The sequence below is a fragment of the Camponotus vicinus genome, unplaced genomic scaffold (assembly GCF_025532165.1).
Source record: "Camponotus vicinus isolate PSW18456_S1 unplaced genomic scaffold, iyCamVici1.0 SCAF_3, whole genome shotgun sequence".
Lineage (NCBI taxonomy): Eukaryota > Metazoa > Arthropoda > Insecta > Hymenoptera > Formicidae > Camponotus > Camponotus vicinus.
The window spans coordinates 25,447,571-25,475,554 of record NW_028141967.1 but is presented as its reverse complement, the minus strand read 5'-3'; the positions used below and the strand labels follow the sequence as shown (position 1 = coordinate 25,475,554).

General features: G+C 27.2%; 2 protein-coding genes across 2 annotated transcripts; one reads left to right on the top strand and one right to left on the bottom strand.

Annotated features, from left to right (window-relative positions):
* Positions 1 to 85: 85 nt before the first annotated feature.
* Serrs (Seryl-tRNA synthetase) lies at positions 86 to 2,258 on the bottom strand. The gene is made up of 5 exons (XM_083094460.1): positions 1,641 to 2,258; positions 1,261 to 1,545; positions 977 to 1,198; positions 605 to 861; positions 86 to 521 (listed from the first exon to the last, which is right to left on the bottom strand). The coding sequence occupies exons 1-5, from the start codon at positions 2,100 to 2,102 to the stop codon at positions 266 to 268; spliced, it is 1,482 nt and encodes a 493-aa protein (XP_082950586.1). The 5' UTR covers positions 2,103 to 2,258; the 3' UTR covers positions 86 to 265.
* LOC145968744 (osmotic avoidance abnormal protein 3) lies at positions 1,635 to 17,123 on the top strand. The gene is given in 11 exon segments (XM_083094459.1): positions 1,635 to 2,516; positions 2,518 to 2,545; positions 6,206 to 6,277; positions 10,375 to 10,664; positions 11,099 to 11,575; positions 12,033 to 12,354; positions 12,709 to 13,091; positions 13,228 to 13,739; positions 14,111 to 14,423; positions 14,754 to 14,961; positions 16,253 to 17,123. Coding segments are annotated over 10 exon segments (2,610 nt in total). The 5' UTR covers positions 1,635 to 2,406; the 3' UTR covers positions 14,857 to 14,961; positions 16,253 to 17,123.
* The last annotated feature ends 10,861 nt before the right edge of the window (positions 17,124 to 27,984 follow it).

Here is a 27,984-nt window from a genome sequence, read left to right as displayed (position 1 = left end):
CTCCAGATAGAATTGGCCAGAAGAAATTTTTTTTCATGGCCGAGGAGAAGAGGTATATAATGAGATACATGAAGAGATCTTGATATTGAGAAAAATTGAAAGCATTTGTGTATATATTTTCTTAACTGATCATTACATCTATGCGATTTAATTAGATCGCAATGGATTTAAAAAAAATGCAATTTAAGAATGCAATAAATAAGATCTGTAGATAGACAGTCCTACTTGCTTCATTGCCATATTTAATAGTCGTAGTCGTACTATTTTACTTTGATACATTTTCCTTTTGCTTTTTCTGTTTTTTCGTTTCAATCTCGTCAATCGGCGCAGGTTTTACAAACGGAATCTCGCTTTCGTATTTGGAGGGCATGTATTCCGCCAGTACTTTTGGCACTCGGATGCCAGTTTCCGTTTGATGTACTTCTAAAATTGCACAAATTACGCGTGTCACTGCGCACATTGTCGCGTTCAACATATGGACATAATCCGTTGTAGCGTTCATTTTCTTGGTTTGACCATATCTATGGATTAAACGAGTTTTATAAAATTCTTATAATATATGTTAATTATTATTAGCAATTTATATATTATTTAATACACGAACCTTACTAGTAATCTTCTTGCTTGGTAATCCAAGCAGTTACTACACGATACAAGTTCACGGAATGCACCAGATCCAGGAAACCAAGCCTCCAGGTCCAGCTTCTTGGAAGCTGCATGATTCAATGCACCAGATACAATATTAACTATGCGATAAGGAATTTCTAAGGCCTGATAAAATTCTTCCGCATTGGAAATCATTTCTTCCATCATCTCCCAAGATTTATTATTGTAAGGTGAGGTAAGACAAAACTGTTCTACCTATAAATAAGAAAATAATGAACATGTATATGTATATATACAATATATATACAATATATATATATCATGTTTTATTTAATGCACAAATAATTAATTCTCATTTAGCCCCAAGTACCTTTTCAAACTGATGTACCCTAAAAATACCTCTAGTGTCTCGTCCATGAGAACCGACTTCTTGTCTGAAGCAAGTAGAGATACCGGCATATTTTATCGGTAAAGCATTTTCAGCTATCCATTCGCCTCTATGAAAAGCTGCTATTGGCTGTTCCGAGGTAGCAATGAGATATTTTTCCTCCATTTCCTTGTCCTCGTTACGTTCGCTACCTTTACCAATGACCTAATAGGAAAAAAATTATAATTATAATTGTAATTAAAATCTTTATATAAAAACACAAGTACCTTGTACAATTCCTCATCAAACTGAGAAAGTTGCGCTACTTCTTGCATCGCATCTTTTCGCATAATAAATGGAGCATAAAGAGGTACGTAATCTCTTTTAAATAATTTTCTTAACGCTAATTGTATTAATGCTTGTTGCAGAAACACTGCTGGTCCAGTAAGGAAGTAACCTCGTCCACCGGACACTCCTGTTCCACGTTCACCATCCATTCCGGCAATCATATGAATCAAATCGACATGAGAGTATGTTTTCCTCTCGGTGCAATCCCCCCAAGTTCTTTCTACCTAAGATAAGACCAGACGTTAAAATTAATAAACAATTTTATATCGTTAAAATTAAAAAAAAAACTCAAATGAGAGACATTCATCGATAATCATACTTTGTTCTCTTCCTCGTCATTGCTAACAGGTACAGATTCGTGTAGATGATTTCCTACTTCTCTAAGAGCATTATTCCTTTCTAATTCAGTCGTTTTCAGACTTTCGTCATTTTTCTGTATTGCATCATCAATGAGACTACGTATCTTCTTGATCTGCACCACTGTCAATGTTTTCAGGCTTTCGGAGGTCAAATCAGCCAGATTATCAGAGATTGCTCGAGGTACATCGTCGACATCACCGAGTGGCTCCTTCTTCTTCATTTTCTCGCCAATCTCCTTGCTACACAAGTTTTTGAGCTTATTAAAGTTATCGGCGCAATGCCGCAGCTGTCGCCAACGTTTATCCTTTTCGATCACGGTATCCACCAGCTGCACATCTTTGAAACGTTTCCTCTGGTTCTCCCGGATCTTCTCCGGATCGAAACCCTTGTCTTTGCGGAAAAGGTCCAGATCCAAAACCATTGTTCACGGTTTTCAGTTTCAAATAAATAGGGTCTTGGACACGTGGAGGCACGTGTTAAAGCCGGTTATCTTCGGAGTCGAACTGTCAATGAGGATACGAGATACGAGAAAAGATCGCGTGAGAAAACCTCCACCGGCGAGACTTTCTGCGCATGTGCGAATACGTCATTGCCCCACGTGACTAATCTCGATCTCGATGCTTGTGCAGCCGAGTGCAATCAGTGTGGAAGGATGCGGAACAATGTGAGAAAATCAGACAGTGCGAGAAAATCACGGGACAAATTCCACCAATGGATCTTTATACATGTATGTATGTGTGACATCGCTGTTCATCTCTGTCAGTTTCGGAAGAAAATATTTAAATACCATGCGGCGCTCGTACTTGGACTACGTTTCACTTGGCGATCGCAAGACTAGCAATATTCTATCTTGATGTCATAGAGGTAAGATGATAGAATAATATTTGTCGCTTCGATAAATTTGTAACCCCTACCTGTTCAAGCGTACCGATTGGCTACTGTTGCATAAAACTGTAGAATCCTAGAAATTTTTTACATAATTGAACCAATCAAGATTTGCGAGTTTAAATTTTTGCTGTTTGAATTTTTAGATGTTAAATTTGAAGGATTTACGATTTTTAGAATCGCAATTCTTGACATTTCAATTATATAGAATTTTCTATCTATTTAAGCCTCAAATTTACGCGATTATTCTCTATTATTATATGCATGACTGTATATCATGCATGACTGTATATCCAAATAAAATTGTATTTGAAACTGTCGCTATCGCATAAGAAAATATATAGAAAATTGTTCAAATGTGCTCAATAACTAGAATCATTATGTGATTATATACATTCGATTTCATCGATTTTTGAGAATTTATACTGTCACTACTCGCAAAAACTTGTCAGTCTTCTAGTATTCTAGTTTCCAAAGATTGATAAAATATTGAAAAAATATTACCAGGTAAGGGAGGCGGCATTTCATATTTAAAATTTAAAGAATTGTCAATTTAAAGAATTTCTAAAATTTCTTAATCTTGATGCGCGGACAGACCGATTACCGATGCGCGCGCATCGACGCGACGATTCAAATTCAATACGAGTCACGGTGAAGGTGTAGCGTCATAATCATGATACGCGATACGCGACGTCCTTAGTACGAACGCGTTCGTCGTTTCGCGAGTGTCGTCGTTACGCGAATTTTCCTCGATTCGAATTTCGTACGGCGAATAGTCATGGTGTTCTCCTGTTTTCCAATATAAACTTACGAGGGAACGCGCGTATAATCGGTGTAAGTAATTGTAGTGGAAAATCGAGACATTATATAGATATTCTTCAATTATATACATAATATTCAAAGTATATAGATATTTAAAATGTAGGAGAATTTTTTTATTTTGTATACAAATTCTTCGACGAAGCTATGTCAAGTATAAATCCTCAGTGAGGATCTTTCTTGAATGAATTAAAAAAACCTAACCAATATATATTTAATTAATTGAGACACTCTTTTAATTAGTCAAAAATTAAAAATTGCGCCTGCAGAAAAAGCTGGCGTGTAATTTTTCTCTGGGAGATAAAATGTTCTAATTACAAAAAATTTATACATACACACACACACACACACACACACACACACACACACACACACACAATATACATAATATAATACAAGTATATATCTAACTATACATACAGTACACGGTACTTTATATACAATGTATCAATAATCTTCTGTAATTAAGAAATTATTCCAGAAAAATGTGCACACGTATAAGACAAAATTCTGTTTGTTACTCGTTTTTTCCTAAGAATGATTATAGTAAATTTTGATTGAATCAAACTTTAGGTTTTACTCGGTCAAGAGGTCACTGCATATCACCCTCTGATCTAAATTCTCCTATATATATATATATACACGCAATCACGCACATATTATATTATACATTAGAAAAGTTAGACAATTGATTCACTATACACATACGATTATTCCTCAAAGTGAAAAATTATAGCAACTAAAATCATAAAGAGAAAAAAGGAAAAAGTTTTTCTCTCATAGAATTGTTAAAATATTTAACTTAATTTTCAAAATATATTTATTCTCTTACTAATCACATAAATTGTTTAGCTCTGAAATATTCTCCTGGATATGTATAAGAAAGCTTAATCGTAGATAAATTCAAGTTAACATTGAATCGTGCAGTTATATTGATTTTAATTAATCAGTTAATAAAACGATCAAAAGAGAAATATTAAATGTAAATATAATATAAATTTCAAACAATCTTTTTTTATACAATGTTTTTCTCTAGCAAAAATATACTTCATAATTTAAATGTTAATATTTCGTATAGAAAAACATGATTTATATAAATTGGAAAAATAATTTTGGAGTTAAACATCTCCCTTTGAACATTTCGATGTTTATCTGGATGAATATAGGTACATCCACAATTATACGTTATATGAATACATTTACGCATTGATAAAAACGCGTCATGTGTCATGAGCCAGACAATTCAACCTTAGGTTCAAGGTCAGCCCACCTACGAAAGTTGACTGACGTAAGAATAGAATATCTGACAAAAAGCTTTCCAATAATTTGATAATAATTTCCACATTTTATTTATGAGATAAATGATGGACTGCATATTGATAGCTTTCATCATTGATTTATTCTCTTCATTCCATTGTAAGCTCTGAACTGGATATTTATTTGTTATGTGCATGTCTTTTTTATTATATATACAGAATATATCATTAACACACAATTCTTGTACTCCCAAAATTTTACAAAAATATATATATATGTATATATAATCATTATATAATATTATATTTATTTAATCAATTCAAATTTAATCTCTTCCTCATTTTTTAACAGAAACTTTTGAACAATCAGGTTTTCGAGTTAAAAGGAATGAAAAATTTTAGAGTTTTTGTTTAGGCAAGAAATATAATAAGAAAAATGTAGATAGAGATAATAAAATGTCATTTATATCTAATTTCACATAGAGTTTTGCTTTAACAAAATTTTAAGTATATTTAATTATTAAAATTTGATGATAAACAATAAAATATTATAAAAGAGAAATTATGAATATAGAGATTTTTCTTCAATAAAATTGTTTTGAGAAGGAACAATCGATTTTAAAATATTGTAAAAACGAAAAAATTATATAGCAATATATATATTTTTTTATCTTTCATATTTATATTAGATTCTCTGAATTCGTGTAATTTTAATATAAAAATAGAATGTATTGGAGAGAAAACATTGCAAATGAATGCATCGTATACTGAAGCAATAGCATAACATTAATTGCATAATGCATAATGCACTAATGTATTTGAATGTCTCGAAAATAGAAAGAATTATGCAAATTTGATGGAGAAATTACGAAGAAAAATCAATGATCATGTTATTTTTTCTGAAAATGAATCACAAACACATATCTAGTAAACACTACTACTAGTTTGATTAAAACTTCTAACTAATTCTAATTAGACTACATACACACACATACACACACACACACGTATATTTCTTGACTATATACGTATATATCAAGTTTCATTGTTATTTTTTAATATTTTTTTATTTATTTCATTGATTTGAAAAATAAACAAGAGATAACGTAATATTCGTTTTAAACTGCCAATCAAATAATGAATCATATAAAAATATATCTTGTGATGAATGCCCTATAACTTTTATTAATTAAAATACTACATATATATATATACACGTACATTATATTTTACTTTAAATTACATTTAGAAGCATTGTTTCATTCCACTTACCTTATGTAATTATTATTCATTTTTTTTTGTATTTTTCGGGATTACGCGTTATTTATCTTTTGTATTATACATGAAATAAAATAATGATGTAAATCGATAGCAATCATATAATATTCTTTATATAACGTAGAATTTTAGATTTTGCTCTTTGCACATAAAGAAAGATACTATAACAAAATAATTGTGGCTTTCCTCCCATATTAATTATTTTTATTGTTGTATCTTAAAAATGTAAGAAAGATATAACTTTACATTAGCGAATAACATATATGATATTCTTCTTCATTTCCAGATGTCCGAATCCGTAAAAGTGGCAGTAAGATGTCGGCCTATATCCAACAAGGAATTACAGGAAGGATGTCAAGTATGTTATACTATGATGAAATAGTATTGTTTACCAATACATTATTACATAGTATTAATGTTACAAAATTTAAATCTTAATTTTAACATTTACTAATGTTAAATAATGTTAAAAAAGTCTGTAAATATCAGGATCTGTTCTACATATATGATGTGCGTATTTAAAGAAAAATAATGAAATTATATATACCAAATAATATTTTATTTTATGGCAAAAAATTCAAAATTTAGTGATAAAATAATTAATAATAAATATTAGCAATTAATATCAAAAGATCAACTGCAGTATTTTAGCCAAGAATATTAAATTAAAACAAAAATTTGGTTTGCTTACATAGAATTGATAAAGTAAGTTTGATTTTTCTTTGATACAACTTTACAATATTCTTAAAGAGAAAATAAATTCTTTCGAGTACATGATAATGAGATTTTCTATCACTTGTGATGAGTATATTTTAAGATTATTATCAAGAATATATTCTTTGTTGAAGAAAATTATTACTTAAAAAAAGAAAAATAAACTGAGTAATCGCTTTGTTGACAGTAGAATGATATTTTTCTTTATGTGTGCATTTTTGTACAATGTATATACGTATATGGAACGTGCGTGCGTGCGTGCGGTGCGCGCGCACGCGCATACACATATCTATATTATCGTATTAAGTTATAGACCTATTAGATAATTACTTTTTTCATTTGGTTTATTTCCGATCTGAAAACTCACTCAAAAAGCGACATTGCTATATATCGAGCGCGTTGTAGCCTAGCGACCGTATCAAAACACGCGCGCGTGTGTTACGCATGCAGATGTTGCACTTTCTACTCCAATGAGACACCACATCGCGATGGATTCTTTGTGCTTATCATAGATTTTTCACGATTTAGGCATACTTATTTAATTAAACCTCATTTTAGAAAAAATCACATACCTTCTATTTTCTTTTCTTGAAATAATTTCTTACTGTATATATTTCTTCTGTAAATATATTTTTAGATATAATTATATACTTTTTATCATATGTATATGTTATATATATATATATATATATATATATATATATATATATGTATTTATGTAGCAGATATTTAAATATAAATATACATATATAGAAAAGAAATATACATATATAGAAAAGAAAGAGATAAAATTATGCTGCAATTTTAAATACAATTCTATATTTTGTAGTACATTTTATACTTTAATATTTATGTTGGATCGAATAAAATTTATATTTTTCGGATAATTTAATTAAACGAATCATTTTATATAATATTTGATTTTCGAAAAACAAATTTAAAAATTACTAAGTTTTATTAACTATCATACTATTGTATGCGAGTCAATGCATGCAATACAGATAGCATCGCATTTACAGGAGTTTATCGATGGCGTGTAGAATATGTGCCAAATCGATAGTGCGGCCAAGTCACTCTTTACCATCTTTCCTGTAAATGACGACACATGTGCTACTTTATACACATATATATGCTCTCACATATACGTGTATCGTATATGCCATCAATCTATACTTCTTGTTTCTAGTCATATGACAACTCACGCGAAGAGAGTTTTGCGTGCTTCAATTTTAAACTTGAATAATTTTGAATCTCTGGGATTCGAATAAAATATCTATTTCATGAAAATTATTATAATGAGGAGATTCTTTAATTGAGATTGTTCCCAGATTGTTTAATTGAAGCATCTTTCGACGAAACTTACTCATTCTCAAAAACATTTAATTCCATAATTTAATTAATTCAATGTTTTCTTCAAATTTGAATTTGGGGAAATAAATTTTCTTTCGAAAAAATTTTGATTAAAAAATACAGAAATACGTTACATATTACAAGTTATTATACATATATATGTATGTATGTATGTACACATATAAATGTCACAAAACTGTATGAAAAATTTACAATTTAAAAATTATTTTTTTCTATTAAAATATTAATATAAAAAATATTAATATAAGATTCCACTCTCCATCATAATTTACAACATTTTATATGTTCTATGTAATATACATAGATAGAAATATAACAATATATAAAATATAATAATTAATTGCATTTACCTTGCTATATTTAACTTATGTAAATATTTTCTGAGAAAAAAAAGAATTCAAATTTTATTTAAGGCACGTCACGGAATGTGGGGATTGTAACGAATGGAGATAGATAGCATGTTCGTGCACAGTGTCCTCGCAAATCGCTAAATAGTTTATGTATCGATGTACGTAATCCACATTACCATAATTTACCTACAGCTTACCTATGTATATCAAAGCGAAGCGAAGTCGCTTTCCGACGAAAGAAGGCAGACAATGCACACATATCTAACGTTCTTATGATAGGTGCTAAAATGTTACATCGCACTCCACATTTTGCAATCGCTCGACTTTTTAATTTAACTTAATTTCATTTAAATTAAGTTAATTTGATTTAAGAAATCAATGTTTACTACAGGAAAATTGCATTTATATGAATGCATTTGATAGTAAAATCATATATTATCGAACATGATTATTATCATTTTTATTGAATATACATTTTGCTTTTATAATTATTCTTTACATTAATTTTACTTTTATTTATAACTATTCTTTTCATTTTAGCGTTTAATTAATTATTAAATATGCAACCTTTTCTTTCTTTTTTTAGATACATTATTATTATTCTTATTAAATTATTTAATATTTAATAAAATATACACGATACGTACCGATCAAAAATATTGCATCATTTATAAAATCATAACTTTAATGAACAAAAACATGTATAAATATTATCAATTTATCTTTTATTATTATTTTATGATTTAATATTGTAAAAATTAAAAATTAACAAATAATAATAGAAATATTAAATTTTTGATTTTTTTAAATAATCTTTCTGGTCTTTTCACCGAATCTTAATTCGATAGAATCATAGTGGGATAAACTTGATAGAAGTGTCCGAAAAATGAGATTATCAAGAACACTTGTGGGAATATTTGAAAATATTCTCGAATTATGTATATATATATATATATATATATATATATATATATATATATATATATATATATATATATCATTAACAACTTTGAAAATTGTCAAAAGTATGTGCGCAATATTGAAAAAGTGGCTATTTTTAAGAATCAAAATTTAATATGTTTGTTATTAATTGTTATAATTTTTAATATTTTAATGATATTAAAGTATAAAATAACCATAAAAAGATATAATTTAGTAATATTAATATATGTTTTTGTTCATTAAGATTAAAGTAACGACTTGCTTGTTTCTATAAGTTAAGTGGTGCAATACGTTTGTCCGGTATTGTGCACGTATGTATGTATGTATGTGTATCACATAAGAAGTGCAACTCTTTAACAAATCGTTTATTACAATTTTATAACCATATACAAGCGATTATAGGTCGACATATATAATTCCGTCCCAGTTTCGCAGTCAGTAATATTCAATCCTATACATGTGGTTTTATATCCGTGTAACTATCTCTTCGCAGAATTTGCCGCATTTGTGAGTCATTGCAGTTTATTATCGAACAATCATTATCAAATATATTTTTCACTATTGTGTACAACAGTTTTTTTGAATGGATTTTGTATCATAGTTTTACTTTGAATTATTTCTCGTATTGAAATCATTCCTTATATTATCATTAATTCGTATCATTATCATATTAGTACTTTATCATCTGCAGAAATATTTTATTCGAAATTTTATTGTATAACTTTTTTTTTAATATAATATTAAAAATATTTCTATTTTTCTGTTATTTACATATTAATGCCACTTTATGATTAATTTATTAAATATATATAAAGAATAATGAATGAACGAATAAATGTTTATATTCTTATATCTGAAATAATTATAAAATATTATAAAAAAAAATTTATAATTTTTTTTCTTCCTACCGTGTAAAGGACAACTTTTCATAAAATTCTATAAAAAATTATTCTATGTTAAACTTCTACAAAATAATCGACCATTAACGCGGACAACGAAAGATATCGATTGTGCTATTATAATTTGTTGATTTTTATCATATATACATATTTATTTTTCACTATCATATTTGTCGTAGAACGTCGTGACAATCGATTCGCTGACAAAATCTTGCACTCTGGAAAGTTGTGCCGGTGGAAGTGGAAAATTTTACCAATTTGATGCCGCGTTTAGCCCATCCGCTTCAACGGAATCGGTTTACGAAAATGTGGGTTCGGTCATTGTCGAAGCTGTCTTGGATGGTTATAATGGTACCGTGTTTGCTTATGGACAAACTGGTTGCGGAAAATCATTTACTATGCGAGGATTCATCGAACGAGCGTTGGAACATTTGTTTGAGGCGACTTCCACTGCCAGTTCGCAAACAAGGTATTATATATTACAATTTTCTCTATCATTGAATCAATTTTTACCAACAAAAAAAATATATATATATATATATATTTATTTATTTATTTATTTATGTATTTGTTATCATCAATTTTTATTTTAATAATTCTCGTTTATTTCTTATGATGCTAATGCCAGATTATATATATATATATATATATATATATATATATATAAATTCTTTCTTTCTCTCTCTATTTATATTTATCTATCTATTAACAAGTATAAAGAAAGTTAGACAAGAGGAAAACATGAGAAATAAAATTGTAAACATTTCTACTGCATTACACACATGCAATACTTAACATATAAATTCAATTAAAAATCAAACATTTTTAAAAATTACATTTTTATTATATTTCTTCAAAACTTTTTAAACTTTAAAAAGTTCTAGTTATATTTTCTATGTTTAGATACTTAGCGTTGCTGAGCTATCTTGAGATTTACAATGAACGATTGCGAGATCTATTACAAGACGATACCAGGGAAACTCTGACTCTGAAAGAGGATCCGACAAAAGGCACTTATGTCGCAGGCGGTTTGCGCGAGGTTACCGTCAAAGACGTAACCGAATGTGCCGCGTTGGTTCAGCAAGGCGATCAAAGAAGAGCAGCAGCCGCGACGAAAATGAATGCTGCCAGTTCGAGAAGTCATGCAGTTTTAACTCTATCACTCGAAGCAATTGCCATTAATGACGATGATAAACGCGGCAATGCTATCAGAAGGGGACGACTGCATCTAGTCGATCTTGCAGGATCTGAAAGACAAGCTAGAACTGGAGCTACAGGTGATCGTTTGAAGGAAGCTGCCAGTATCAATTTGAGTTTGTCAGCATTGGGGAATGTCATTAGTGCATTGGCTGCCGGAAATGGAAGACATGTTCCTTATAGGTATAAAACAAGATTATTTTTTCTTATGTATAAATCTTTATGCTAATCCTTTTAATCATTTTGATTAAGATGTAATCAAATATAATTAAAACGACACAAAATTAGATTTAAAAAAAATAATCAGATAATATAGAAAATTCTATAAAGAAGATCCAATTAAAAACTTGTCTTTCATCACATTTTATATTATAGTTTGTTATTAAATTAAATATCTTTAAATTTATCATTAAATAAATATCTTTAAATTATTTTTTTATATATTAATCTAAAAAAATAATAATATTAAATATATAATATATTATATATTATATATATATAATTTTTTCACAGATTTCATTGATTTATTATTTATTGTTAAAAAAGTAAATAAACATAATAGAAAATAGTTATATATTATATAAATTACTAGGATTAAATAATTCAAAATATTACGAATAAAAAAGAAAATATTTTTTAGAGATAGCAAGCTGACGAGACTATTACGAGATAGTCTAGGTGGAAATGCCAGAACTCTGATGATTGCCTGTATAAGTCCAAGCGACATTGATGCTGAAGAAACTCTCAGTACTTTGCGCTATGCCGCCCGAGCTCGTTGTATTAAGAATAAACCCATTGTTAATGAAGACCCCAAAGACGCTCTTCTCAGGCAGTATCAGTTGGAACTTCAACGTTTAAGAAAATTGCTCGATTCTAGTGATCAATTAAATGTTGGATCGGACTTCCAGAAAGATATAGAGGAAGAGGGAGAAAGCTTGAAGGAGAATCAATATGCCGAAGAGGTGATAAAATAATTTTATAAATTTTTCATTTGTCCTCATCATTTATAATTTTAGAAATATGTAAATTCTCTCTTAATAATTTTAAAAAATTTCTTATCACTATTTGTTATATTATTCGTTTTTTATGTTAATATTACATATTATTCTATTGTATATAATATTATGTATATACTTTTTGCTTTATAAATTTTATGTTATTCTATGACAGAATTTAAATATTTTTAAAATTTTATCTGAAAATGTAATTAAGCGATGCAGTTATATTATCGTTAACATAAATTATATAATAAATATAATATATATAACTATAAATTGTATTATAAATATAATAATAAAAGAAAAATATAAATTAAGGTGGAGAAGCTGAGAAAAGAATGCGAAAACTCAAATTTATCAGCTCAAAAGCTAAAAGAAGAGCTAGAAGTCCTAAAATCTCGATATGAATCGGGATTAAATGTGACGAATAATGTCGACAAGATTGAAAGTCTGAATCAAGGGGATCAAGAGATGGATGAATCAGATAAGGAACGAATAGAAAGAAGAAGGAAGAAGAGAGAAGCAGCTTTGCAAGATGTATTAAAAAGATTGGAAAAACTGACGATTGGCGGAGAAGAGATCGGGAATGTAGAGTTGAAGAGGAGAAGAGAGAAAAGGAGGAAGAAGCTAGAAGTTCTTGTAGGGGCATTGGAAGCTAACGATGCCAATGGTAGTGTCTTCCAAGTATATGGCCAACTCAGGTTCGTAGATTCTCTACGCGTTATTTGATGCTTAACTTGGAATCGAACAAGAAAAATTCAATACTTTTTCAATTATATTTAAGATTTAATCTATTAATAACATAATATGTATAATTTTATATGTTTAAAATAACAGATCGACAGAGGATGCGCTGAAAAGGATGGCGAAGCGAGTGAAACAATTAGAAGCTGAAGCGGCGGATCTCCAGGCATCTTGGGATGCTGAGCGTCGTGAACTTCTTCGAAGGGAATTATTGACATCTCAAGTATGCGATCTTATGATACCTTATCTTCGTCCAGGTTGCCCGTTTCGAGATATTACAGCGATAAGGGCGGCAGCAACCTGGTGTGATGAATTAGGACGATGGCGATTGCCAGATGTGTTTCCCCACATTCCTCTACCTCCAGCCGCTCCTGTAACGCGGGGGGATGTTCTTCATCCGACTGGAATTTCCTCTAAGGCGGATCTCAATAATAATAGTAATAATAGTGGTAATAACGATGAAGATGAGAGTGATCAAGATAATGATAATGAAGGAAATAGTAAAAGTATGGAGAATAAAAAAGGTTGGGATATCGTGGACACTTATTTCCGAAGGAGTAGAGTAAATACTCTCTTGGCACACGCGAGAGAAGCAAAAACTTTCGGTGAGTATATATTATGTATTGTATATAATAAATATATATATATTTTTTTTTCTCATGTGACATATACATACACACACACACACACACACACACACTTACTTTTATTTTATCGTAAGCATCTTATAAAAAAATATTCCAAAATTTCAGTAATTAAATTGGAAATCTCAGTAATTAATAAATAAAATATTGGTGTGTGTTTTAAATTTGTCAACATTATTATACAAATGTCTTTAATGTGAATAAATAGATAATAATACAAAATTCTTTTAGATTTGTTAGAAAATCTGAAAAAAATGTTTAAAGTTTTTGTTAAGATTTTGTTAATTGAAATTTTCTAACAATTGATAATGATAATAACATGAATATTTCAGAACCGGGGAATCGTCTGAGTAGATCCGGTGGTTCAGAAGATTCGATGCCGATCGCAGGTAGCGGCGGCCATCTGCAATTAAATGCACTGAATTTACAAAGTAGCGCACCGGTACTCGGCGATAGCCCAAATCTTCGCAAATCGACGATTCGCGGTGGCTGGGTCCACGATGAACAATCTAATCGACCTATTTATAATACTTTCATCAACACCACGAAGAAGCCTCCTCCAAGGATATTGGAAGCCTTACCCTCGTATCCTCATGATGATGTGCTTTCCAAATCACCTGTTCGCCTTGGCAAAGAAGAGTTGAAGTAAGTACATTTAAATAGATGGTAATAAAATTTTTTAAGTAGATTTAAGTAAATTAATAATTTTTATTCAATCTGATAATTTGTTTGAATTTTTTCTCTAATAGTTCATTAATTTGTTAAAAATTTATTGTAGTTCAAATTTTTAATAAATTAAATAGATTGTACATACAATACTTTTGCTAAATTTTACTGTAAATACTAAACTTAATACTAAATAAAATTATACTTAAAGTAAAATTTCGCAAAAGTATTGCACACACATGTATTATCTATTTAATTTATTAAAAATTTGAATTATAACAAATTTTATATATCCACTTTTGATGTTAGGATATCTGAGAGAGGAGTACCGCCAAAATTGCTACGCAACAACGATACCTTTTCTTGTCACCATCCGTTTCACGTCGAGCACGCTTGTTCGCCGACTTATTGATGAAGCCATCATATAGTTAACTTTCATAGTTAACTTTTAACAATCATCATATCTTATGGCTGTGTGTGTTGAAAAACAAGCTAGAGGAAATTGTGTGGGAAATATGTAAGATATATTAATTTAAAGATACTTTTGAGAGAATAGATAATGAAGAATAATAAAATGAGAATAGATAATAAATTTTTTTTTAGAAAAAGTCAATTTTTATATTTATTAAACAATTAGTCATTAGATCAGTTGCATTATATATAAACTATATATAGTGCTCCAGATATTAATATAAATAATTCTAAAATGTTTTAAATAGGATTTAATAAAATAGAATTTAGTAAAATTTAAATAGAATTTAATAAAATTTGTAATTAAGATTTTTAATCAAACTTATAATATTTTCCTTTTTAATTTTAAACAGAAATATTTAATAATACAAAAAAAAACGTTAATAATTGACTCGTTCAATTTAGTTTACTGATTCAATGCAATATAATAAAGGCAATAATTCTCTCTTTCTGTCTTTCTCTTTCCTATTTTTTCGTTTTATACGTAACATCTCAATTTTTGAATGCACAAATAAATAATTTGTTTTCTTAATATGATAAAACATTTTATGTAGAATTAATATAATTTTCCATCAATATAACTATTGATTAATTTGGGCATATTTTATTTCAAAGAAATCTCTTGATATTACATCAGATGCTAACTTTGCTTGACCTTTACATGCTATACAAAATATACACGCAATGTAATCTAGTGAAACGATCTAAGCGTTCTAGTTAATGAATTTCACAACAAGCTGATTTGTGAAAGTCCATTACATCTGTTAAAACACATAAATAAAAATATCACAATAAAATTTTAAACATTATATTGTATGTGTGTGTGTGTGAGACTTTCGGTAATAATATATAAAACTTTAAAAGTGCAAATTATGGATTGCTTAAAATAAACTAATAAGTTATAAAAATCACATTTATATAATAATATTTTAATTAAATTGCACTTATTTTTAAAACTTTAAAAAGAGAGAGAGACAGCAAAAGAAAGAAAAAGACATTATAATAATTTTCATTTTATAATAATTCTTTTATTTTGAAAGTAAAAGACTTCGGATATTAATAGATTAGATATAATATAATTATATATAATTTTTATGCATATAATTTATAATTATGTTTACTGTTCAAAAATCTAAACGATCTTTGTCATGTATATAGATCTATATGAAAATTTCTCGCTGAATCGTTTTCTATTAATTTAATCAAACAAAAAATCTTCAATGTTACGCAACTACCTAATTATTTATCCATCTCTCTTTATATATTTATCTCTCTATATTATTCAATAACTGTATGCATGTATTATATTATAAATAATGATTTCTGTTGCATTCTAGATTCAAGAAGCAGAGGTCAATTCAAAAGAAATGTCAAGCTGACGACAATGAAAATTAATGAGTAACGGATCAAACTTTAATCTGTGAGATGCTGTGCCTTCAATCTATTACAAAGGATGACTTAATAATATATAATATTCTTCGAACTCTCGCGCTTATTTATATTAAGAAATAAAATAAACATTTGAAAAATATATTAAAAACAAGCGCGATTAAATTTTAAATGCATAAAATTTATATTAAAACATCATTAGAAAGAATTTTGTTCAATAGTGATATTTTTATATCTCTCTCATAATAATGTACCTGAGATTTGCCTCTTTTAACGTATTTAAAATATAAAAAATAAGAAACAGAATATGAATCTCTTTGAAGACTGCTATATAGGATGATTCATGAAAAAGCAGTCAGATATTATAGCATTATATATATTACAAATATTACATTAATATTATTTTTGTTAAGAGATTGTATAAATTACAAAATGAAAATAATGGATAGTTTTGCAGATTGTTTATCGTATTCATGATCTTTGGATACATTGTTGAATTATTCAATTTATCATATTGTTGGATATATACAATAGTTGAACCATTGCTGCTGGTTTCTTATGTTGATCGTTTTTCGTCCTTATGCTTGCCAAAAAAGGACCAAAATTATGAAAAATGCTAATCTTTACACACAATTGTTTAAAAAGATTGTGTATAAAGATGTACATACTTATAATAAATAAAGCAATGTATATTCATAAGTATTATAAGAGATACTGTGATCTAATCTGTAATATGTAATATAATACAAAATGTTTGAAAGAAGTTTTAATTAAAAGAATATTTGACTGAAGGAGCCTGACACACAAAATAATTCCTTCATGACTCATCAACTTGGAGAGTATGTTAAAAAATTATGTATAGGTCATATATTGAATATTACATTATAATTTTTTATTTATATTATTTTATCATTTTCTATATATATATACACGTGTGTGTGTGTGTGTGTGTGTGTGTGTGTGTGTGTGTATATATATATATATATTTATAATTTTTACGTTTTTTATAGTTATATGTATAATATGTTATAATGTCACATACACATATATATAATGCCATTATTATTACAATATTACGTTCGAACCGACGGATTATATTACCTAAATACATTTATTCTTTACACACTATGCATTGCGTATTTTATTCTCGAGTTAATGAGGATTATTTTTTACATTGAGATTTGTATCAGATAAAAAACAAAATATTGCATGTCATTGCATGAACACGTATATTGCACTTTGTTTGTGATTATGATTGATGCATAATAATTGTCCGCAAAAACATCACTTCAAACTTTCGAGCAAAATATTATGTTTCAACATAATAAGCAAAATAAATGTTTCAACAAAAGAAGTCAGAAGAGGAAAAAAAGAAGAAAAGGAATATGGCAACTTACGTAATGATAGTTTCCGAATGTGGAGAAATCAATATAATGATATGATTAAAAATATAGTTATCAAAGCCGTTATGATATTGAAGAATATATATAAGACAGTGATTAATTTAACATATATTATAACATTCTATCAACATCATAATATAGTCACAACATTCTTCCATAATTATCAAAAAATAAGAAAATGGAAAGATAAAATAAAGAGTAATTGGATTATATTCGTTTTATTAATCAATATTCGAGATGGAATTAATATATAAACGACATTGTAATGCATTAATATAATCTACTACAATTTTTCATATTTGTAACATTTATATTATTCAATTTCTCTAGAAAAAAATTTTATTATTTCTATTGTTATTTATAATTATTATTTTATAAAAACGCGACGTAATTTTCGCCGGGTAATAAAGCGAAATTTGTGAAACGTACGCATTGCGACAATTTCATTTTTTTTCATATCATCAAAATTTGTACTATACTTAATTATGCCATAATTATAATCATTGTTCAATTTATATCAATTGAACAATATGGAATCAAATCAATCAGTTTGTTTTAGCGTCGAATTTGAATTTATTAATACATCAATAATTTTCGTATTATCTGCCTAAGCAAGAGGCACATAAGAAATTGCGCGGTACTTTCGCTTGCGAGATGTCAGAGCAAAAGATTCCGAGCGAGAGTTCTATGTCACATAAAGGACGATGTCATTGTCTTGCCTTGAATCTTGCATAAATATTCAGTTATATTATATCGTAAGTCATCCTAATATATTTTCCTTTAATATTTTTCATCGCGGATGGAATCACCCGAAAAAAGTAAACTGATGGATTTTTCGAATTACACTAAAAATTGACATGCAAACTTTAATTTTACATATGTATATATATTTCAACCTTTACACATTCAAATTCAATCTAATAACTTTAAATTTATTATGGAAGCAACTTTGTATCTTTTAACCGAAATCATCGCGAGATCTATTTCGTGAGATTCGAATTATAACATGTATCAGTTTGAACAATGTTAATATATGTATAAACTTTAACCACAACGGAAAAAAGATTATTACCTAACTCGTGCGTACAAAGGCTATTGATAACAACTCAGCGCAACACTGTTATCTTCGATAAAATAAGCAAATTATTATTTCTTGTTTGATACCGAGATAATAATAACAGATTTAAATTTCAATCTTTAAACAGAGGACACTAATCGCGAACGGAGAACGAAAGTGAGCGTTGAAGAAATCAGCCCACGGCTGCAAACTCTTACTTTCTCACTTCTGCTTTCCCCGATGTTTCTTCTGATTTCGAGATCTACCACAGCATCTCCGCTCTTGTGTCTCTTCTCGCTACATCCATCTTAGATGATCTATTGTACTATTGCAAACAAAATCCGATTTTTATTCGAGATGTTTAGAAATATTATAATTAACACTTTTATATATACACATTGTGTGTGAAATATTCGAAAAGAGCTTTATTAGAAAGTACAGGATCTCTGAAAGATTTCTCCGTATGCGCATATATTCTTTCTATTATTCTCTAAAATATACAATACATAATTTTATTACTAAAACGTAAAGAGATAAGTTAATATATATATATATATATATATATATATATATATATATATATATATATATATACAGGGTTGGGAAGTAACGCGTTACTCGTAACGCCGTTACCGTTATAGTTACTTTTTTTTGGTAACGGACTGGTAACGGCGTTACATTTTTTTTTCTGTAACTATAACGATAACGTAGTTACATTTTTTTAGTAACGATAACGAATTTAACAGTTACTTTTACCGTTACTTTTCATATTTTGAAAATACTTATGACATCGTATTTCTGTCATATTCAATTTTTAGTCATCGACCGACATTCATATAAAATTCGATAATATTTCGGATGAAATTTATTGCTCTGAGAGGTGTCTGTAAGCTGACACGACAATCTACGAATTTCAAAAAAATACTAAGAGTTCTGATAGCACTTTTCATAGTTCTACAGTTCCTGATGAAAAATTAAAGAGTTCCGTATTCCTTCTATTAAAAAGTCGAAATCGAAAAAATGTCGTGCTAACTTTACGAATCTAGCACGACACTCTTCCCTCTAAAGAACCAAAACGCGTTGAATATTATTATTTTTAGCAAGAGTTCCCAATAATTCTGCTATAGTTCAGCCTATATATGCAATTTCAGACCGATATTTCAATAATTAATAATTTTTTATGAATTTTTAATGTCCTCGACCAGCACGACACTTAGTAAAAATGTGTTGTGCTGATGATTTTCCGTAGTTTTAACGGCAATTCTGGACAGTTCTATAAAAGTTCTATTCTTTAGAAACATTTTTCAAGCAGAGATTTTTTTAAATAATTATTTATAAAATAGTAAACGGTCGGAATGGTCTAAATGTCATGCTGGTCTAAATGTCATACTGGTCAAGAACATTAAAATTCGTAGATTGTCGTGCCAGCTCCACAGCCACCTCTGGAGCGATTAATGATATTATTGGTCAATCACAGTTATTTCATTCGTCTGAGGAATGGATGTGATTGGTCAGCTTTTAAGTTTGACGTAATATCGGACGAGAGCACAAAAAGAATGCAAATTTAGCTGTATTTATAAATTTAATTAAAATTAAAATTTTTTTATTTACATGTGAAGTTACATGTTAAGTGCTTTAAAATCTATATCTCTTTAAATTTTTTACGGTTTTGTAAATTTAAAATAAAGAATTTGTTGCTTTTATATTAATATTTTAATAAAAAATATTACCAAAGTAAATTTTTTATTTAATTCTATCTTGTTTTAACATTAAAAGTAACGGGAAAAGTAACGAATCGTTACTTTTGAAGTAACGGTAACGGTAACTAGTTACTTTTAAAAATAAGTAACTAATAACGGTAACGAGTTACTTTTTTTACTCGGTAACGAGTAACGGTAACGAGTTACTTTTAAAAAGTAACTTTCCCATCCCTGTATATATATATATATATATATATATATATATATATATATATATATATATATTATAGTTAATGGATCTCTCTCTCTCTCTCTCTCTCTCTCTCTCTCTCTCTTTCTCTCATTATCTCTTCCATGTTATGACAATCGTGAAGCTTCTTCTCATTTCTGAATTGATTGTTGCATTTGACTACCTGTCAAATTATTATGTTACAATCATGCTAATTATATATCGATTGCTATTTCTTTGAATAGAGTTGTATATGACAATGCATAAATTGTGAGACTATGATTCTAATAATTCAATAACAATTATCGTAATATGAAATAAAAAATATAAGAGGACTTCAGGTCAAATGATAGTATTATTACTTGATGACATAATACTTGATGATGAAGAAGCAGAAAATGATACAAACATCTAATGTTCGGACATACAAAGATTCATTCGCTCCAAAAATCATAGGTCGCAAAGATCACTTCATACTTCTTTTTTGTGTATGTATGTGTGGTGTGATAAATGGATGAATTATTTAATCGAGTTTATTTTATTATGCAATTTAAAATCTATATATATTTTTAAAAATAAAGATTAAGTAAAATGAATTGATGATTAAGCCAAATGAAAATAAACAGCTTTCCATAAATATAATTTCTAAATATAATAAAATATAAATATATTATATAAGATTTATAATATTGAAAATTTTTATTTTAAGGAAAATGAATTTTATATAATGAAAAAAAAATTATTGTAGTACACATCGTCAAATTTAAGATTAAAAACAATAAGTTTATATTTGATAAAGACATTTGATTTTGGATTTGACAATATCATTATCTGGAGACATACTTATTAATCTAATAGAGAGAGAGGGGGGAAAAGAGAGAGAAATCTAGTAAAAAAAGAGAATACTATTATATAAAATTATCATTATTTTAACAATAATATTAACATGCGTGCGCTGTATTAAGACTCCATTCCTATTCATTTAAGTTTTCGGTGAGAGATGTTTTACCTAACAAGATGTTTGTTTTTAATTAATTCATTAACAATTCTAAACAAATTCTTAATAGAAAGGATAGACTTAATGGACTTTAAAGTATACATATTCCAAAGGGTAATGCATTAAACTTGGGAGGGAAATAGATTTACATTATTTATCAAAGAAATATAAATCTAAATGAATTATATATGAGTAATTAAATAATCATTATTTAACTATTAAAAACGGAGCAGAAAATCACATGCAAGATGTTATAATGTTTTCATTTTCAAATTTCATTTTTGCATGGAAATATCAGCATCAAATATTAAATTTAATTTAATTTTATCACTCTAAATTTTATGACACAGTGTGACTAAATACAAAATTCTTATTACCTGCGAAGAAATGTAAAAAAGTACTAATATAAAGATATTTTAAATTTATTTTTGCGATTCTTGATTAAGATTATAAGATTCGCCTATTTTAAACTACATCCTTTTAATAATAAAGAAACTATTTATAAAGTAGCACATCTTCTTAATTTTTATAAATACAATTTTTGAATTTCTGATAATTTTTATATAATTTAAATTTTTTCAACGTACACATATCTTTACTATTTTAATATTTATAATATGTTATATTTTTAAATATTTTTTTCTATTGAATATCATATATCAAAAATCAAGATAATTTTGTGTTTAATCATAGATAATTTTGTGTCTAATTTTATGTTCATTCAAATTTTATTATAATTTATTTAATTGTTTAATGTAAATTTGAATCTGTAATAAAAATAACGAAAATATTCGCCGGCTTTTGCGAAATTAACTTGTTTCATGCAAGAATCAAGTGTGCATGACGATTTTTATGAAGCAATTGGCTGCTTTCAACATCAAATTTCTGCAATATCTGAAGGATTCGACCTCTCAATTAGATTTTTTGTATTATAGACCATTATAGAACTAGTTGTTATAATTGTAAAAACGTTCAGATTACACATGCATGATATCATATTTGCGTTTTTCTTTTCAAAAAAAAAGATATTTATTCGCGAATCAGAAATAAACTGTAAATTTAGCATGTATGTAAATGAATAGATAAATATGGATAGAGAAATAGCTTTAAATATATTTTGTTTTCTTAAAAATTAATTATATTAATTATATTAAAATTGTTTATATTAAATGGAGATTTTAATATAATATTAAATATATAAATTGTTGCAAAATGCAACAATTTAATGAACATAAAAATCTTTTTAATTTTTCTGTGTATGTTTATGTGTTTGTTATTCATCCTATGAAAGATTAAATAAGATGAAAACGTTTGATGCAAATTTAAGTTCATTTTCGATATGTTATTTCTATATAAATATATATATATATATATATATATATATATATACATATATATACATACAACCATTTTCTACCTACAAAACTACTTTCTTCGAAAGTGAGAGCAATACTAATCGAATATAGTCGACGAAGTATGAAATCTGCGCAGAAAGTATCTTTTTTAATATAAAATTTCGCATAGGAAATACTCTAGTGCATTTCACAAAGGGCTCAAACGTAATTTAAAAAAAAAGTAAAACATGACTTGGTTTTATGTAAAATACGTACAATATTTACATATATGGGTTTGAATAAATTTATATCTGTTAATAATACTGTTATTATATTCTTTTTTTAGATATTCTTAAGATTTTTGTGATTTTAATTCCATACTAGGATAATTAAAAAAAGAGAATATAAAGTTTCAAAATCGAAATTTAGAAAATTAAAGAAAAATTTAGGAATTATAACTATTTTTAAAACACAATCTTATTTTAAATTGTTTTATTAATTTATTATATTATATATATATATATATATATATATGTGTGTGTGTGTGTATATACACATAAATAACACAAATACACACCATTTCACAAATATTTTTTCACTTTTAGTATATTTAAAATTTTTATTAACTTTTAAATTCTTAATTTGAATTAAAAGTTAATACAGATTTTTAAGATTTACTTTCGTTAAGATTTCCTCAATATATATACAAAATTTTAAAAAAATTCTAAAATAAAAAACAATAAATTTTCCAGAGAATTATTACTTTCTTTTTACACTGGCAAGTCTTTTGTCATAAATTCTTTTCGTTTAGCAGTTACATGTCTTTATCGTATTCTCATTAAAGATAAATATGTATTAGTAATAATGACGCACGTAAATATCATAAAGATACGGTCACGGCTGATATTAATAATAATTAACATTTTACTAATTTAGCAAATTAATATTAAGTAACATTCACCATAAATTAACATAGTTAATTAACTTACATTTCATATTAATATTAATTGATTATTAACATTTTAATATAGGTACAATATTTATTTGTAGAGATATACACAAACATAGACATACGTATATGTTTCCTTTGTGTATTGTCTCAAGTATTTTCTCAACACCTTTTCGAAAACATTATTTGCATCTACAAAAACATTATATAATTAACATATTATTAGCTATTTTCACACAAAATCTTAGAAATGTAATTTGCAATAAAATGATTTTTTTAAGGATTTTCAAGCTTTTATTTCAAATTAGACTTTTAACTGTTTATTTTTTACTGTTATATATTTTACTATTGCAAAAATTGTTACTAATTTTCATTTAATATGTGTACAATAATCCACTCACATATTTAGCTAATCTCGTCATATCTCGAAACATTTATATAATGATTTATTTCAGAATTCGTTCTATTATTACTTAAATATACAAAATTTTGAATCTAACAATAATGAAAATAAAATAGATAAACAATAATTAATTCTTACATATATACAGTTATTTTACTTTTATATGTTAAATCAAACAAATAAATAATAAAAAATAACAAGACTTTGATTGACGAAACGCAATTAGCAAGTATGCATTATTTATAGCAACCGAATGCTTAATAAACGATTGCATACAATGGCTCTTTGATCGCATTACCATGTGTCATAGCATTTGTCTTTTGTATCAATGAATTTGTTTGCACACGCAAATTTGCATTGCGGTATCAATTCGCTGATATATTCTTGCATAGTAAATAGCTAGAATATATATAGTTAGTATAGAAGCTAGAATACAATAGCTAAAATATGTAATAGATAAAGATAGAATCATAATAAACAGTTTGCTATAATTACTTTTATTACTTACATTTGTCCGTATTAGTGTTACATATATATACGCATATATATAATATACTATTACACGCGCACACATAAAAAATATAGTATTTAAATATGTTATTTTAACCACATAAAGTTTCTCATAATAAACACATATAGCCATCTTATAAAAGAGAAAGAAAGGATTAATTAATTGATATTTGATTAAATTGAAAGAGATAATGCGTATATGTATATTGTATACTAATAGGCATAATGCTATGTAAATTAATTCTAGAGCATTCGCCATCAATTCATGGTAAAAAAGCATATTTCGTGTAAAATAATTTAAATAACATGGCAATGAAGGTAATGAAAAAAGACATTTTCATGAAGCTTTATATTCGTAAAAACTTGATTATAGTCACAAAAACGGAATGTATAACTCGTATTCATATTTAGTGACTCATAAGAAAAATAAAATTCATATGTAACCACACGGCATGTCGATATTTAATGTATGTACGATACATATATTTTAAACTTTTTATAAAAGTACAAGGTTATATTATACAGGGTGTTTCATTTTAATCCGACCAGTCGAATATCTCGAAAACCAAGCCCAGGAGAGAAAAATATTTCAGACAAAAGTTGTTTGGTTTCGAGGGGGCCATAAGATGGTATCATTGGTTTGACCTTGAAGAGTCATTTGAAGGTCACGTGAAGGTCACTTCAATTTTTTTAAATGGAACACCCTATATATTTTTGCACACTCTTGTAGCTTATTTCGAGAGCTTTCCAAAACACTATCATTAAGTACCTTTTCGTTAAGTACTTTTTGAGTTATGAGGGTTGAAATAATTTCTTAATTTTACATAAACCGTAAAATATCTTGTAAAATATTCACTTTTCGATTATCTTACCTTAATACTTTTATGTACAAAATAATGAGAGGAATCAATTGGTGTAAAAAGAACACATAGTTGTTTTTAAGAAAAAATATGGAATTGTTAATTGCAAATTACATATTTTTTCTTCAAAACAACTATGTGTTTTCTTTACACCAATTGATTCCTCTCATTATTTTGTACGTAAAAGTATTAAGGTAAGATAATCGAAAAATGAATATTTTACTAGATATTTTACGGTTTATGTAGAATTAAGAAATTATTTCAAGCCTCATAACTCAAAAAGTACTTAACGAAAAGGTACTTAATTATAGTGTTTTGGAAAGCTCTCGATGTCAGCTACAAGAATGTGCAAAAATATATAGGGTATTCCATTTAAGAAATTTAAGGTGACCTTTATGTGACCTTCAAATGACTGTTTAAGGTCAAATCATTGTCACTATCTTATGGCCCCCTCGAAACCAAACAACTTTTGTCTGAAATATTTTTCTCTCCCGGGCTTGGTTTTCGAGATATTCGACTGGTCGGATTAAAATGAAACACCCTGTATATACACAAACACATTGCAATTAATATTTATTAAGATGTCAAAATAAATTATTTTATAAATAAAATCATAATTCCTAAATTGTTTTAATGGATACATTTTGCAATTGCAAATTATATAATTTAAATGATAATCAAAATGCTGCGCGCATGTACTTTTATCAAATAATTTAAATATTCATGTTATATGCAATATGGAAAATTTAAGATACGTATTTAAGTTAAAAATTACTGTGTGTGCATCTATATATTTTTTCAAGGAAAAATGAATATTAATATTAATGAATTAAAAATATTGATTAATCAAAACAATTCATTTACAATTACAATTTCTCAATTACATTGACACGATATATTCGATTTATCATGCGATACAAGATATAAATAGAAATATTTTTCATGGATGTTAATTGAACGTAATATATTTTACGATTTGTGTGAATAATGATCATTAACAGCGAAGTATCGCAAGAGCAAATAATTTCCCGAGCTTTTTTGACAGTAATAAAACAGACAATTAAATGTAAATATTTCATAGTTTACCTTAGACACTGATTTCTCTTTCTTATAAAAATAAAATTAACAAGACAATAAAGTTTGCATATTTTTGCTTACCATATTTTTCTTACTTTCTTAGTACATACAATAACTGTATTTTTGTCTCCGAAAACTATGGATAAATACATCGAAAAAACGAAAGAGCACATGTGCTAATGGATATTCTCGTCGATAGTGGTAATAAATTCCACTACTGATATGAAAGGTCAAAGTGGAATTTAGATAATATATATGTAATGCACATTGACAATTGCCAATTTGCAACTGTTTTCGCATTGATCATTTTTAATAGATATTTTATATGTTATTAATATTATATATATTATTTATTTTATATATTTTATTTATTCACAAGATTGTACGAATGAAAAATGTTATTCTTGTCCTTATATTATTATTATTTATTAATGGAACATAAAATATTCTCGAACAAACATTTCGTTTAAAAATCAAGCTAAATAATTATGAAATATTTATAAAATTAAATAAAGGTTAACAATATTTTTTTTTTCTTTTTATTTATCTTTTTCAATATTAAAAGAGAGAGATAAATTGGAAAAGTGACTAAGCACCTTTTGCAATTTATCTCTCTCTTTTAATATGTATTAGTTATAATATATAACATGTGCATTTAAATATGTATTTATTTTGTATTAAATATTTTATAATTATTTATTTATAAGTTTTGAAGTTGGAAAAATTATATATTTATATTATTCTCTTTCCAGTTCGGTCATTTATCATGCATACATTGTAATTTATGATTTGGTTATGATTAAAATATATAAAAAAACAACTTTACATGATAAACTGGCAAAATATGAGAGGTGAGAGGAAAAAGAAGAAAGATGCAGTCAGTTATACATGTATGAATGAGGGCAGTGCATTGACTTTGCAATAGCGTGATGCGAGACAAAAACTGACCGATTAAATGCAAGAACGCAATTGCGTTTACGGAAAGCATATATTCTTGTTTTTATGTTCTATTTATTCCGTTAATTATTATTCGCTCTTTACAAACCTCACTTTGCGAAAATTTAATTATACGTTGTAACAACGTATAATTAAGGAAAACATTAATTATAGAAGCATCGAATTTAGTTATTTTCTATTTATTAAATTTTAAATCTATACAAA